The sequence below is a fragment of the Tenrec ecaudatus genome, chromosome 4 (genome assembly GCF_050624435.1).
Source record: "Tenrec ecaudatus isolate mTenEca1 chromosome 4, mTenEca1.hap1, whole genome shotgun sequence".
NCBI classification, from domain to species: Eukaryota; Metazoa; Chordata; class Mammalia; order Afrosoricida; family Tenrecidae; genus Tenrec; species Tenrec ecaudatus.
Window position 1 is genome coordinate 53,528,182 of NC_134533.1, and position 15,978 is coordinate 53,544,159.

Below are 15,978 nucleotides of genomic sequence, written 5' to 3' on the forward strand. Positions count from 1 at the left end.
TAAATCTTAATATCATATATTATCCCTTTGAGTCCATTCTTAATTTGTTATTTATTCTTTCCTGTTTTCTTTGACTTGAAAAAAATGTAACAATGTCATTTAATAAGTTGCATACAGATTGTTATGTGAGAACCTAATCTGCTATGTAAACTTTCACTGAAAACACAAAATTTTATTTAAACCACAAAAAAAGATATTGTTAAATGTCCATGGGGGTGGGAAATGGGCAGAATTTCCTCTCGTGAAGATTCATTGATCTGGGCCATATGACCGTCAGTCCTGCTTAACCCGTTACATGAGTAGCCTTTCTGGAACTTAATAGTGGGTGGGTTAGATTCATATTAATCTTAGTGTCACCAAAAGCAAGATAATCTAAAAGAAATGCAGCCAGTAAAATCTAAAATATAGGACATGTTATAGAGATGTAGTCTTTGTCTCCACAAACAAATGGTAGTGGGGGAAAGAGGCGAGGAACAGTGTATAGATTAAGATTAGGGTTGCTAGACGTTTTTTTTAAAGGCCAGATTGAAACTACATTAGATAGACCTTGGAGGCCAAGTAATACAGAATCAAAACCAGAAGAAAAAAAAAATCAAAACCAAACATAAAAGCAGTCATAGACAGTATGTAAGCACATGAGTTTTGTAGTATTCTAATAAAACTTCATTTACAAAAACTAATGTAGGCTAGCATTTACTGACCACTGGCTTAAGAGATACTTTTAAAAGAGACGTATCAACTAAATGCAAGTATTAGATCTTGTTTGGATCCTGATTTGGACAAGCCAAAAAAATTTACAAGCCTTTGTCTCATTATAAAAAAATTCTGAGACAAGCAGGGAATTTGAATGAAAACAGTGTTCTTTACTTAGAGAGAAATAACAGTATTTATAATTGAAATAATATTAGAATTTGCTTTAAACTCTAGTGGGAAAGAGTATATTTCTATAAAGATTGAAATGTAGGAAAGTTCCAAAGGCTGTCATTTTGTTAAGAGAAAGCATTAAGACAGCCTTGTTTGGAAAGAATATCTGTTGTTTGATTAAAATGAACAAAGATTGGAAAAATTTATAGTTTTCTGGTTTTAGATATCTGATTTTATTTTGTAGAAATCTTTTTAAATGATGTAAAATGGGGACTCTTACAACTCTTACAACATTCCATACATCAGTTGTATCAAGCAAATTTGTAATGTCATCATTTCCAAAAAGTTTTCTACTTGAGCTAGAAATCTCTTATATATAAATTATGCAAATATCTTTATTAATCAATATGGTAACCTAAGTAGGATATAAATTAGTAGTTCTAGGGCACACAGGTCAGCAATCTCTTAACTCACCACTTGTTTTTGTGCATAGTTTTATTGGAACACAGTACACATGTACAGCATACTATGCACTACTGTGGCAGAAGGAAGTCTTTGTGATAGAGACTATGTACCCACAGGGCCTAAAGTAATTACTATCTGGTCCTTTACAGAAAAAATGTGCTGGCTCTTTGTCTAGGCAGCGGTTCTCAACTTGTGGGTTGGGACCCCTGTGGGGGGTCAAATGACCCTTTCACAGGGGTCTCGCGATTCATAACAGTAGCAAAATGACAGTGATGAAGTAGCAACGAACATAATTTGATGGTTGGGGGTCACCACAACCTGAGGAACTGTAGTATAAAGGACCGAGAACCACTGGTTTAGGGTCTAAATGTAATATCGTGGTGCTTTGCCACAAGTGTATTTTGGTCGTCTCAGCATGTAATACATGTAATTCTGTAATACAAACTAATTTGATGCATATTCCTTTGTAAAAAATTTCCAAAGACCGTGTCCTTTCACCTTCCTACTTTAGAAGCTACTTTTAGGGACATGAGACAGAGCCTTTACACATCTTCCATTTTCTCCTCAGCTCTGTTCATTCCAGGATGCCATCTCCCTTAGTTCTCATTTCTTACATCAATACACTTGCCTCAAGAGCAGTAGACTATTTAAAACTGACTCCTTTTGATATGATCTTACAAGATTATATAACATTTCAAATACTTTTACAATGTGTTGTGAATTTAGAATTTTAAAATGAAAATCACCAATATTCTTCTGTTTATGTTCATGAAGGTTTTTAACCTGTGGAACTAAATTACTGTATCTTTGGACTTCATCACATACAAATCCGATCCCTGCAACAATACCCAAAAAAGGATATGTGATGGAAAGAATAGTGCTACAGGTAATGCTGTTACTACAAATAGAAGGAGGTTTACATTTAAATTCTTTATTAAAAGTTTGTGTTATAAAACAAGACATCCAAACAAATAGGAAACATGAAGAAATTCCCACAGTCATTATTAAGTCAATCATCAAATCATTATTAAGAATAACAATGAATTTATGAACTATAATAAAACATGTATAAACACAAAGGGCATTATGCTGAGTGAAATTTGTCAAAAAAGTACTATTATAAGAAGTCAAGGAGCCCTGGAGCCTTGATGGATTATGAGTGGAACTGCTAACTTCAATGTCATTGGTTGGAAACCTCACCAATTACTTCTCCATGGGAAAAGATAAGACTTTGTCTTCTCATAAAAGAGTTCAAGACCGCCTCGGACACTGGGCCATTCTACCTGTATTAAAGGATCTGAGTCGCTATGAGTCAGAATTGACCCGATGGCAGTGAGTCTTTGCTTGTTGTTTTTTTTTTTTTTTTTTTTTAATTTTAAGTCAAGAAAGGTTTTCAACACAAACATTCTGTGATGATTACTAGGGGGAGGAGGTGAAGGGGAAGACAATATGCAATGAGATCAGCAAAAATGGAGAAGGGGAGAAAACAGAATTTCAAGAGTTAAAGGCAACATGTACTGTTCATAATCTTGCAATAACGATGATCTACAAGAAGCGGCATGGATAAAAGCACAGATGAACGGATGCAGAGGACAGAGTGGGTGTAAACCCCACATAGAATATTTACATGTGTATACCTTTGCTGCGGACGTATCCATGAATATGGTGGGGCATGCAGAGACCTAGTTATGACCTGAAACACAAGTGAAACACATTGAGGCAACAGTCTCTGTGTTTGGGCCTTCAGGTCCATCGTCTCAGGATATCAAAGCCATTGACATAAAACATTACTCACTGGTAGGGAGTTTATCCCAACTCCTAAGGCTGTAAATCTTTACAGGAGTAAACAGCCTCATTTTTCTTCGGCATAGAAGGCAATTGTAAATTGACAAAAGGCACTGTTGCTGAGAATTTTTCTCAAAGACATTGTGGGAAAAAGTGGACTACAAGGTGGTAAAGTAATTAACTTATATTAAAAATTTCAAGGTTGACTTCCCTTCTCCGCCATTCGATGTCCTTTACACAACACCTCAAGTTGACAGGAGCTTCACACAGCAGCAAGATTTAGAAACACTGGAAAATGATGTGCAAGAGAAACTTACTGACATTCTTCACAAAGACTCATTTGGGTATGCTCCATGTTTTTCTATTTTGTCTGTTACCTATTATAAAGCTCAGAGACCTTCCATTAAATGCACTGGTTTAGCTCATGATGTTGCTAGTAGCTGATTTTTTTGCTTTTAATTACAAAATGACTGGCTACATAAAAAATACAGAAATTTCCCCAAGTCAAACTTTATGGATATAAAAGATACATAACAGCTGGGGAGTATATTTATAGTAATTACAAATAGGTTGATTTCTTTAATATTGCAAATATCTTTATTAATAACAAAGAGCAACAACTCTATAGTAAATTGGGCAATATAAGTAGGTATTTCTAATAGCTTTTATAAATATGAAAAGTGTTCAATTCTGGTAATATAAACTAATACAAGGTAATATTTTACACGCTTCAATTTGGTAAAGATTAAATTGTTGAGAAGGGAAAAAAACTAACTTTACTATTTATGAAACTGAAATGGTGCAACCTCTTTAGAGAACAATTTGACAAAATCTGAAAAGGTCTAATGTGCATATTCTGTGACCCAGCATTTCTGCACCCAGTTTCATATACATATATTAGGGGAAAAAACTTGTATATTTTGCTAATGGAAACACAAATTTTCATTACATTATCACTGAATTATTAAAAACTGATTAAAAATATTCCATCAATTGGGTTTAAGGGTAAATTTATCGAGTAGAATGATAGTACATAATTACAGCTAGCTCTATGTTATAGTAGGTAAGATAAGTTAAATGAAGACAGCGAGGTGTTTAATATACAAAGTTTGTGAAATACTATTAATATTAAAGGAAAGAAGGCCTATACACACACCCGTAGACATGGTTCTATGTGAATAGACTAACTGTAAGAAGACAGAAGCTTAGACAGTTGCCTCTGAGCAGCCAAATGGGAAAGTTATTAAAGCTTACACCTTTTTGCAATATTTTATTAGCATTAGATATTAAAAACTGAGCAGATACTAAAATAGTGAAATATTCATGTAAACATTTCTCATTAAACGTAATGTGATTTGAGTCTCTAAGAAAGTGTGCAGTAGCAGCATGGAGGGCTGTCTCTAACCTCCCTGGCCTCCCTCTTGCCATCGGCAGAGGTCAGACCTGCTTTCACCTCCATCTTCCGTTACCCTATTCTGACACCAATCATAGCTCGCTTAGTGCTCTACTTCTGTGCTGGATTTGAGAATTCATTGCAGTGGCCAATAGAAACTCACAGACAGTACTCACAATTATAGTAATACCAGGGAAGTTAATAGGCTGCTGTAAATCCGAATCGGTAAATAGTAAGGATACAGTCATTGGTCCACAGCAACATCTCCATGGCCAGCAGCCAGGTCTTGCTCAGCCTTTCAGCACATGGTCTCTTGGCTTCTGCTTCTGTGGATCAGAAAGCCCACCTTTCACTCTGACACAAAGTCACATAGTTTTTGCACTCCTGCTGCGTTCTGTTTCATGCTTTCCTTGGCTGGGCCTCTGGTCTTGCCCTGGTTCCTTTGTTCTGTTCTATAGTCTCCCTTCCAAAATCTCTGGTGCTTCTGGTCTTTGCCTCCACCGAAGGTGCTCTTCTTGGTATTTCTGTGTCTGAGATGGCTCTTATCCACAGAGGAATGGCTTTGATGGAAGTGTGTGTGTTTTGTCTTTAAGCAGATGTTACCTTAAGTAACCAAAAGATGTGAATGGGTTTGCACCCTCTGCTAAAGTCAAGATTTAATCCTATCAATTAGTATATCAGAGAGCTTCCTCCCAAATGGGATTAGAACCACATGTATAGAGTCCAGAATTAAAATGCATTACTTTAGGAATTACGTGAAGAAGGGCCATACTAATTGACCATATCTCAGGAAATACTTTTAATATTTAATATTCCCCAATTGAGAATCATCTTGAAGAATTTTACAGCATCTGGCATGGCATTTCATATTAACTTGTTTCTGTTAAGTCAGTTCTTAAATGAAACTATTCCCTGGGGTTTCTAAGGCATCATCTTTATGGAAGTTGATGGCCACATTTTTCTCTTTAGAGTGGCTAGTGGATTCAAACCACCAACCTCTTTCTTATGAGCAAAGTGCTTAAAACCACTGCTTTTGTAAACTCATTATTTTAGAAATGGGTGAAATCCTTGATTCTCTCATGGTAGGTTTTGCTGGTTCTAGTGCCTGGAATATGGTTAGAACTCAATCAATTTTAGTTGTGCTTAAATTATACCTGGTTTTCTTTCTTTTTCGAATGTTTTTGCGACTTTCCATATATTTAATTAAGAAATGTATAGTTCTAAAGAGAGAGTATGCATAGATTTCATTATACCTTGTTTTCATAACTAAGATTCTTTTATTAAAAAATCATTTTATTGGGGACTCATACATAACTAAGATTCTTATCCAGGCAGAATGATTTCTTCCCCTCCACAAAACATATATTGCATTTTTCTAATTAGTATTATGATTCTATCAAAAAATGTCTGCCCTAAAATGAATACATTTCTTTTTTTAGTTTTTAATCATTTTTATTGTAACTGTCATTATTGTCATAAAAATTAATTTAATTCTATTATATATGCAGACTTTCTAAAGAAGAGAAAGCATTTTTATGGGAGAAACGTTATTATTGTTTCAAATACCCAAATTGTCTCCCTAAAATACTAGCAAGTGCCCCAAACTGGAAATGGGTTAATCTTGCCAAGACTTATTCATTGCTTCAACGATGGCCGCCGTTGCACCCACTCACTGCATTAGAGCTTCTTGATGCGAAGTAAGTCCTCAGTGAATGCACTTACTAGCTCTGTTGTATTGTTATCAATCTCTTTAGAGCGGTATTCTCAAATGGTAGCAGTACAGCAATTCATATAAATGTATATATATGTATATATTGCATTGAAGTTATACAAAAGATATTTTCATATCTCTTAAAACTAATCAAAAGGTTAGGGTGTAAAAGAAAGACAAATATATTGTTTTGAATGAAACTATTTGAGATTCTTTCTCGGGGATAGATAGAGGTTGTGTTTTCAGACAAAAGTCTCAGTAGCAAGATCACTATCAAATCTTGATTTTTGTTGTGGTGTTCTAGATTTGCTGATCAGGAAGTGAGATCGCAAGCTGTTTCCTGGATTGAGGCCATTAGTGATGATGAGCTAACAGATCTTCTTCCACAATTTGTACAAGTGAGTTTTCTACTAGGTTATCTGCCTCTTCAACCTTTCTCTTTAATGAGCAGTGAATTTGCCAAGGGCTGACCCTTCTGTTTTGATTAAAAGTACTTTTGTAGTGTGAGGTGGTTTAAGAGATTGCATTTGAGTATTTTTGATTTGTGAATTTTTTTATTTTTCACCCACTCTTGTCTAGTTTCCCATTTGAATATTATAGAAGGAACTTTCAAAAAGTTCATGGAAAAATGGAACTTAAAGATAACTGGAATTTTTCCATAGACTTTTTGAAAACCATATATATTGACCTGGTTTTTAATTTCCCAGACTTTTTAGAATCTTAAGACAAATCAAAGTTGAATTTTTCCTTACTTTTTTAATTTAATAACTTTATAAATACCACTACTAAATTTGTAATTATCTGCTTGATTTCATCCTAAGTTAATTTTATCTGTCATTTTTAAGTGTATCATTTCCCATCACCCATCGGTAGTAGTAATAACCTGCTTTATATAGTTTCTGCCTTGAAAATTATTTCCTTGAAACCAAAAATTTTACATATTTATTAGTCAATCACTGAATGCAGAAGCATCAAACCAAAGGAAGAAACCAGGTGTTTTCCAATATATGTTCAATTTATTAGATTTTGATATGGTAGAATGCTAGTGATTCTAGGTAAATCCTTTGTGACTCAAGACACTTATGTGACTCCTACAGGCCCAGCTTAGTTCTTTTCCAACATCTCTTGGAGTTGTACCTAGCTTTTAAAATCAGTTTCCTTTGAGTCCATTGGGAAATGAGGTGGTTCTGTTTGTTTCTTGGCCAGGAATCTATTGGTCCTTAAAGTCTTAGGAGAAGTCGTGTTAAGAATGGAAGGTGGCTGCACTTAGCAGAATGGTGGCGGAAGGGCGAACCTGTCTTAGCAGTTTAGCACAGGCTTCACCGTTAATAACCCCTATTTTCCTTTACATGTAGGCTTTGAAATACGAAATTTACTTGAACAGCTCATTAGTGTGTTTCCTTCTGTCCAGAGCGCTGGGAAATATCAAGATAGCACACAGTTTATATTGGTAAGATTACATTTCCATTAATATCTTATTTCCATTACTAGTATTTATAGAAATGACTTACTCTTAAAAAAAAAAAAAAAGAAATGACTTACTCTTAAGTCCGAATAAGATGACCAGTTTCCGCAATAAAGCAAGATAGTGCATTAAAGGCATTATTATAAAGAAGCTAACTTCTTATTTCCTTAGAAATAACCCCCAAATATTAGAACCTTCTGTTGCAAGTTATTTTGCATGTTAGAGCAGTAAGTAATCAGTAGTTTCTATACTTGCTTATATAGCCTAAAGAATCCCTGGGTGATTCTTTGGTCATGGTAAATGGTTAATCTACTCTGCTGTTAACTGAGAAGTTGGGAGGTCTGAGAACACCCTGAAGCTCTTTAGAAGAAAGGGGTGGCTATTGGTTTCCCGAAAATCAGACATTGAAAATGCTGTGGGACGGTCTACTCTGACACACATGGGGTTGCCTCAAGTCTGAATCAGCTTGACAGCAACTATTTGTTGTTGTTATTGTTACTTATAGTCAACAAGTAAGTCAGTAAGTCTGAAGCAGTCATGTGTTAGAGAACAGAACTGCTCCACAGGTTTTCTTGACTGTAATATTAATACAAGTAGACTGCCTGGCTCATCTTAAGTGGCTGACACAAATATTTTTCTGTGTTAGGCTCCTGAAGGATGCTCTGCATGACTCACAGTTTGGTACTCGTTATGAGCATGTCTTGGGTGCTCTGCTTTCCGTGGGAGGAAAAGGACTTAGAGAAGAACTTTTAAAGCAGACAAGACTCGTGCAGCTTTTAGGAGGAGTAGCAGAAAAAGTAAGGCAGGCTAGTGGATCAGCCAGACAGGTATGTATTCATAAAGAAACCGTGATTATTTTGATGGTAAAGAATCTTTGTGGTACTAACAAGTTTAGATAAATGTCTATGATTTCATACATAATCTGAGTGTGTCTACAAGTTTTTTTTAAATCATTTTGTTGGGAGCTTATACAACTCTTATCACAACTGACAAGTTTTTGGTTTTTTATTCAAGATGGCCAGTACCAGTCCATTTCATTTAACTAATGCCTAGGATATTCAACTTTATCCATTTGGTTTCATTTTTTATGTCCTTCTATTTTCCTAGATTCATATTGTATACATTCTATGTTACAGTTATTTTTTAAATCATTTTATTGGGGGCTCATACAACTCTTAGCACAATCCATACATCCATCTATTGTACAGCTATTTTTCCTCATACTGATTCATACTCCTTCAAGCTAATGAAAGTCTCAAAAGATATGCTTTGAGAAAGCAGGTCATTCTCGGTTGTATTTTGAGTACTGTATATACTCGAATATAAGCCAACCCGAGTATAAGCCGAGGCACCTAATTATTACCTGGGAAACCAGAAAAACTGATTGACTTAAGTATAAGCCTAGGGTGGAAAATGCAGAAGCTATTGGTGAGTTTCAGTAATCAAAACAAATGAAAATAAAATTACTAAAAATTGAGACATCAGTGGGGTAATGTATTTAAATATTTATTTTAAATTAAAAACATAAATAAAAGGTCAATTCATTTAACATTAGTAAACCAGCACAGTAAGTGGAAAATAGGTTCAACAAAAACAATAAGGTATCCACAATGATCCCTTAAGAGTACTATTCCCTGGGCTCAATCAGCAACCAAGCTAAAATGTAAAGAGGTAAAATCCTTCAAAACTGGATTCCTCATCATCATCCGTATCCCAATGCAGCACGTCAGCTGGTGTGAGGTCATCATAGACGCTGTCCTCACTGAGATCGCCGTCATCACCACCACTGCTGTCATTTTCATACACAGCGCAGTCTTCACTGCCATCCATAGCATTACTAATACTACACTTCTGGAAGGCACGTCGCACCATGTCTTCTGGAATGTCTTCCCACGCATCTCGAGCCCACTTTGCTATTAACTCTATGTCAGGCTTCATGAGATTTCCCCCTTTTAGTCGGGCTTGACCAGATGACATCCATTCATTGCCACTGACCTGTGTATAAGCCGAACCTCAGTTTTTTAGCACATTTTTTTGTGCTGAAAAACTCGGCTTCTCCACGAGTACATACCGTACCTGCCAGTGTTCTGCTGCTCTTTGTAAGGTTTGCAGTGACTGCTCCTTTGTAATTTGTTCTTAGTCTGAAAGCTCTAATAAAACCGTTAGCTTTTTAAAAGACTTGCAAAGCTATTTTCCACAACAGCGTACCATTTTACTTTATTACCAGCAAGTTTAAGAGTTCCAGTGTCTCCACATCACTTGTTATTTTCCATTGTTTTTATTATTGTCATTCTACTGGGCTTAAAATGCTATTATTTTGATTTACATTTCTCTCATGATTAATGATGTTAAAGATTTTTTTCATATGTTTGTTGGCCATTTCTATATCTTTTGGGGGAATTATCTACTTATTGTCTTTACCCATTTTTTATTTGGTTTGTCTTTTTATTAGTTGTAGGAGTTCTTGGTACTAGATAAAATTTGTACTAAATACAAATCCCGTATGAGAGAGAAGATTTACAAATATTTTCTCACATTCTATGAATTGTCTTCTAATTAATACCATCTTTGATCTAAAATGTTTATTTTAATGAAGGTTTATTTTCTTTTATTGCTCGTGGTATTATTGTCATATCTAAGAATCTCCATTACTAGATTCAAGGTCCTGAAGATTTATCATTATACTTTCTTCTAAGAGTTCTATGGTTTTGGTTTTTATATTTATATCTTTGATCCATGTTGAGTGTAATTTTCATATATGGAATAAGGTAAAAGTCCAGTTTTATTCTTTTGCATGTGGTTATCCAGGTGTTTTAGCGCCATATGTAGAAGAGACTTATTTCCCCGTTGAATGGTTCTTGGCCCTATGTTAAAAATCAATGGGCTGTAGAGTATGGATTTATTTCCCGACTCTCAGTTTTATCCTATTAATCTGTATTTATGTTCTTATTCCAGTACCATACTGTTTTAATTACTTTAATGTATTAATTTTGAAATTGAAAAATATAAATTGTACAACTTCATTCTTGTTTTTTAAGATTGTTTTGGCCACTTAGACCCTTGCAACTAAATATAAATTTTAAGACTAACCTGTCTACTAATGAAATATGTAGCTGAAATTTTGATATTGTATTGAATATATACATTAATTTATAAAATTGAGCTATATTAAATCTAACTCTTGAACTCAGGCTGTCTTTCCATTTGTTCAGGTCTTTTAAAATGTTTCAGTGACTAATACACAATTTTTGGTATTTGCTTATTAAATTTGATTTTGGTGATGTATGCCAAACATTTTGGTGATGTATGCCAGTATTATAATCATACTCTAATTTTATTCACAGTTGCATATATTACCAGATATTGTACCATTACTTCTTTGTAGGTGTTTTACATTTTTTTTCTCTCTCAAACAATGCAACAATGAACTTAAATGCATAGGTCTTAGCTCTTGTGCTTGTATTTCTACATTTGATCTTAGCCAAAAGGCCAAGAAGCATTACTTGTATTTTTTATAGGCTATTCTGACAAGAGAAAGACCAGAGTCAAGAACTATGCACATTTTCAACACAATTCCAAGCTAAATTACTTAACATTGACAACAAAAAAAACATGTCTCTATTAAAAAAAATTTCTATCTATACACCTTACTTCCTCCCAACAGATATTCCCACAATGGATAGTACCTTACATTTTTATCTGCTAGAAAAGTTTTGCTTAGCTTGTATTGCTTTAACAAGTAGTGAGCTTTTACACTTTTGTCCATGTTGGTTGGCCATTTTTACTTTGTCCTATTCTAATTTTGTTTTTTAGTAAAAATTAATTATCTTTAGCAATAACCTCTTTTGACCATTTTGACAGCTGAGCTTTTTTAATAAAATAGTTATTTAATTGAAATTTAAGAAAGGTAATTTATATTTTAAGAATAAGTTTTCATTTTCATTATGTATTTACAGTATCAATCTTTTTCTATAGGTTGTCCTCCAAAAGAGTATGGAAAGAGTACAGTCCTTTTTTCTAAGGAATCAGTGTCGTCTTCCGCTCAATCCAAGTCTTGTGGCAAAGGACTTAAATATTAAGGTGACATATGAAATCCTTATAAGTTCACATTATATTTCAAAACAGAGCATAGAAAGGAAGCAAATAATGGGCAAGTATCCTGAAGGCACATAAGGCTAAACCATGAGTAGGTTCGTTCTAAGTGGGCATAGATGTACATTTGTGACTAAAGTCCATATTTATCTCAGCTTATTTTTACCTACTTGGCATTCTTTAAAAGAAAGCCTGAACTTTTTTTTGCTTCACACTAGACTGTTTTTCCTGTGTATAGTCGCTGATGGCTGTCGGAGGGGGGTGTAGCTCCAGGAGCAGAGCCACCTCATCGTGGGTAGGCTTTGTTTTATGTCTTGAAAGGCCAGGCTCTTCCCAGTTTTGTAGCACTTAGGATGATCAGAAAGTAATGGAGTAACCATCAAAATTGAGTAATTGTATTTGGAGATGTGGCCAGTGTTAATGCAACAATTGGATATTCTCTTAACATTAGTTTAGCAAAAGGAACAAATTAATTGATTCACTAGCATATTTGTGATTTTGAAAGAACAGTATATAACTGTAAATGAGTTTCAGATTTGATTTTTTTTTTTAAGTTGACCTGTGACATTTTTATACTGGTATTTAACAGAAGGTGCCTGAACTGTTTAACCAAGTTACATATCAAGAAGAAAACTCTTTAAAACTTTCTCTTTGGATTTATTTGTTTTAAACACATTTTATGTTAAAATAATATTTAAATCTTTGCTAATGAGATTATGAAATTCTACCAATTTTTTATTCCATGGCTACAGTGCAGATCACATCCCAAATTGCTGTGGTTTAGAGGAAGGATGAGCGTATCAGAAAAATGTTATCTCAAAGTTTTAAGATTTTCTTTCTCTGCCTCTAAGAAACCAAACTCACTGTCATTGAGCTGATTGCAACTCCTGGTGACTCTATAAGACAGTAGAATTGCCCTGTGGCTTTTCCGCAATATAACTGTGTACAGCAATAGAAAGCCTCATCTTTTCTGTTTAGAGATAATATAGCCCCACATGCTATAATTGTGTTTCAAAAATATTTTCTAGAGTATTATTAGCCAGATAATCTAATAACAGAGTTCATCTATGTTATTTCATTTACCATAATTAAAAGGGTAGGAAAGTAAAATTTTTAAATCCATTTTTATTCCATGTTAACTTTGTAATGCTCAATGTTTTATTTGCAGACCTGTTCTTTCTTCAATTCTAATGCTGTGCCCCTGAAAGTCACAATGGTCAATAATGATCCTCTGGGGGAAGAAATTAATGTTATGTTTAAGGTGAGCAAAATAAAATTGTGATGTTTTGTTTTGAATTTTTTGGGGGGGTTGGTTGTTGATTTTGCTTTATTGTGGAAAGCACTTGCCATTTCAACCTTTTTTATGTGTTTCATTATTGATTTCTTCACCATTTGGGGCACCCATCACCACTGTTCATTCCAAATGTCTTCATTCTTTTTTTTTTTAATCATTTTATTGGGGCTCGTAGAACTCTTCTCACTATCCACACATCCATCCATGTGTCAAGCACATTTGTACAGTTGTTGCCCTCATCATTCGCAAAGCATTTGCTTTCTACTTGAACCCTTGGTATCAGCTCCTCGTTTTTTTTCCCTCCCTCCCCTGTCTTCATCATTCCCTTAAGCCAGCAGTTCTCAACCTGTGGGTCGTGACCCCTTTGGGAGTCAAACAATCCTTTCACAGGGGGTCACCCAATTCATAACAGTAACAAAATTACAGTTATAAAGTAGCAATGAAAATAATTTTATGGTTGGGGGGTCACCACATGAGGAACCTGTATTAAAAGGTCACAGCAATATGAAGATTGAGAACCACTACCTTAAGCAGTACCTTTCCAATTTCACCAACTACCCATCCCTGTTAACCAGTAACAAGTAGGCATTTGCCTATTCTAGTTATATCATACAAGTGAAGGTCATACAATATTTGTCCCTTTATGTCTTATTTAGTCAGTGTTTTCAAGGTATACCCATGTAGGAATGGAGTGGGTCATGTGATAGTTCTCTGTTTACCAATTCTCTGAGGAAGTGGTAGATTGTTATCTACACCGGCTGCACCATTCATTACAGATGAGGGTTCATTTTTTCCCACTTCCTTGCCAATACTTGTTTCCTTAAATTTTTTTTGATAATAGCTTCCCTAGTAGTAGTGGAATGATACCTTATGGTGGTTTTGATATGCATCTATTCATGTTTTTTATTTTATTTTTCCTGCTTCATGTCACCTACTTGGCATATTTTGGAATTGTACTTTGATTTATCTATAGTTTTTTTCTTTTTTTAGTATATATTTTTGTTTGTTTTTTTAAAATCATTTTATTGGGGGCTTGTACAATTCTTATCACAATCCATACATAGATCCATTGTGTCGAGCACATATGTACATTTGTTACCATCATCATTCTCAAAACATTTGCCTTCTACTTGAGCCCTTAATGTCAGCTGCTCATTTTCCCCCTTTTTAGTATATTTTAATTTTTTTTAAGATCATTGTATTGGGGGCTCTTATAGCTCTACAATCCATACTTCAATTGTATCAAGCATATTTGTACATGTGTTGCCATCACTATTTTCTAAACATTTACTTTCTATTTGAGCCCTTGGTTTCAGCTCCTCTTTTTTCCTGCCCTCCTCCATTCCCACCATTGTGACCTCTTGATAAATTATAAATTATTATTATTTTCATATCTTACACTGACTGTTGTTTCCTTTTACCCACGTTTCTTTTGTTTGTCCCCCTGGGGCAAAGTTATGTGTTGATCATTGCAATTGGTTCCCCCTTCTTCCCCTTCTCTCTCCCTACCCCTTTACCCCTACCTTCCTGATATCGCTACTGTTCTGAGGGGTTTATCTGACTTGGATTCTGTGTGTCATGACCTCTTATCTGTACCCCAGTGTACATGGCTCTGGTCTAGCTAGAACTGAAAGGCAGGGCTGGGGTCATGATAGTGGGGGAGTGAGGAAACCTCAAAGAACCAGAGGAATATTGTGTGTTTTATCAGTGCTACACGGTGCCCTGTTTGACTCATCCCTTCCTTGTGACCCTTCTGTGAGAGGGATGTCCCATTGTCTACAAATGGGTTTGGGTCTGTGCTTCGACACCCCCCCCCTTGTTCTCAACAATGGTTTTGTATGTTTGTTTGTTTGTTTGTTTGGGGTCTTCTGATCCCTGTTTCCTGATCCCAACCATACCTCCTATTCACACAGGCCAGTGTGCTTCTTCCATGTGTGCTTGTTGATTCTCTGCTAGATGGCCACTTGTTTACCTTCAAGCTTTTAAGACCCCAGATGCTGTATCTTTTGATAGTCAGGCACCATCATCTTTCTTCGCCACATTTCCTGTGCATGCATTTTGTATTCAATGATCATGCCAGGAGGGTGAGCATCACAGAATGCCAGGGTGTTGGAACAAAATGTTCTCGCATTGAGGGAGGGCTTTAGCAGAGGCTTAAATCAAATCCATATAAGTATCTGTTCATAGGCCAATACCTCCACTTTATGAATTAATAGACTTACTTATGTTTATACCTCTATCCATAGCTTTGCTTCCTAGATCTTTCCACTGTTTCCTTTTACCTTCCTCTTGTCCCACCATCACGCTCACCCTTTCTGCCTCTTAGTAATTCCTCTCAACTAAATTGCTTTTCCTCCAGCAACCCCAGGATCTCTATATCTGCCTCATATTTAATTTTAATTCCCTAGTTGTTCCTCTGTCTATGGCATTGTTTGTTCACTGCTCCTTTCCCCCGCCACCACCTCCCCCCAAGTCCCTACAGAACCGTCGGTTCCATTGCTTTCTCCTTGGGTTTGCTTCCTATGCCTATCTTATATAGGTAGACAAACCAACAATAATGGGAACAAAATAAAAAGGAAGCAAAAGATTGAATAAAAGGGGGGGATTAAAATTAATAACTGGGGGAAAAAGACAGAAAAGCATACATAATTCCAGATCTGTCTACTGAGATCTTTATGACTATTTCTTCACCAGTCCTGATTGGGGGGGGGGGGGGGTTTCCAGGAATTACTACTAGTCTGAAGTCTATTTTGGGTGTTCCTCAGAGGCTTTGTAGCTTTGCTTTGCTCCTGTTATTCCCTTTATAGTTTGCCTCTCTGAGGGGGATTCAGACCAGACTCACCCCTTGCCATGTGTCCCAGTATTGTCCTCTGTCCCAGTATGCTCCCGCGAGGGACATTGTGCCTGGA

The 15,978-nt window shown here is 35.6% G+C and overlaps 1 protein-coding gene across 1 annotated transcript in view; it reads left to right on the plus strand.

The window, feature by feature from the left end:
* PIK3C2A (phosphatidylinositol-4-phosphate 3-kinase catalytic subunit type 2 alpha) overlaps positions 1-15,978 on the plus strand; it is a 109,024-nt gene that overhangs the window by 70,107 nt on the left and 22,939 nt on the right. Inside the window, exons 14-21 of the mRNA XM_075546005.1 lie at positions 2,104-2,215; positions 3,316-3,458; positions 6,016-6,204; positions 6,523-6,616; positions 7,574-7,668; positions 8,330-8,510; positions 11,659-11,763; positions 12,944-13,036. Coding sequence (XP_075402120.1) covers positions 2,104-2,215; positions 3,316-3,458; positions 6,016-6,204; positions 6,523-6,616; positions 7,574-7,668; positions 8,330-8,510; positions 11,659-11,763; positions 12,944-13,036 — 1,012 coding nt within the window. The remainder of the gene's footprint in view (positions 1-2,103; positions 2,216-3,315; positions 3,459-6,015; positions 6,205-6,522; positions 6,617-7,573; positions 7,669-8,329; positions 8,511-11,658; positions 11,764-12,943; positions 13,037-15,978) is intronic.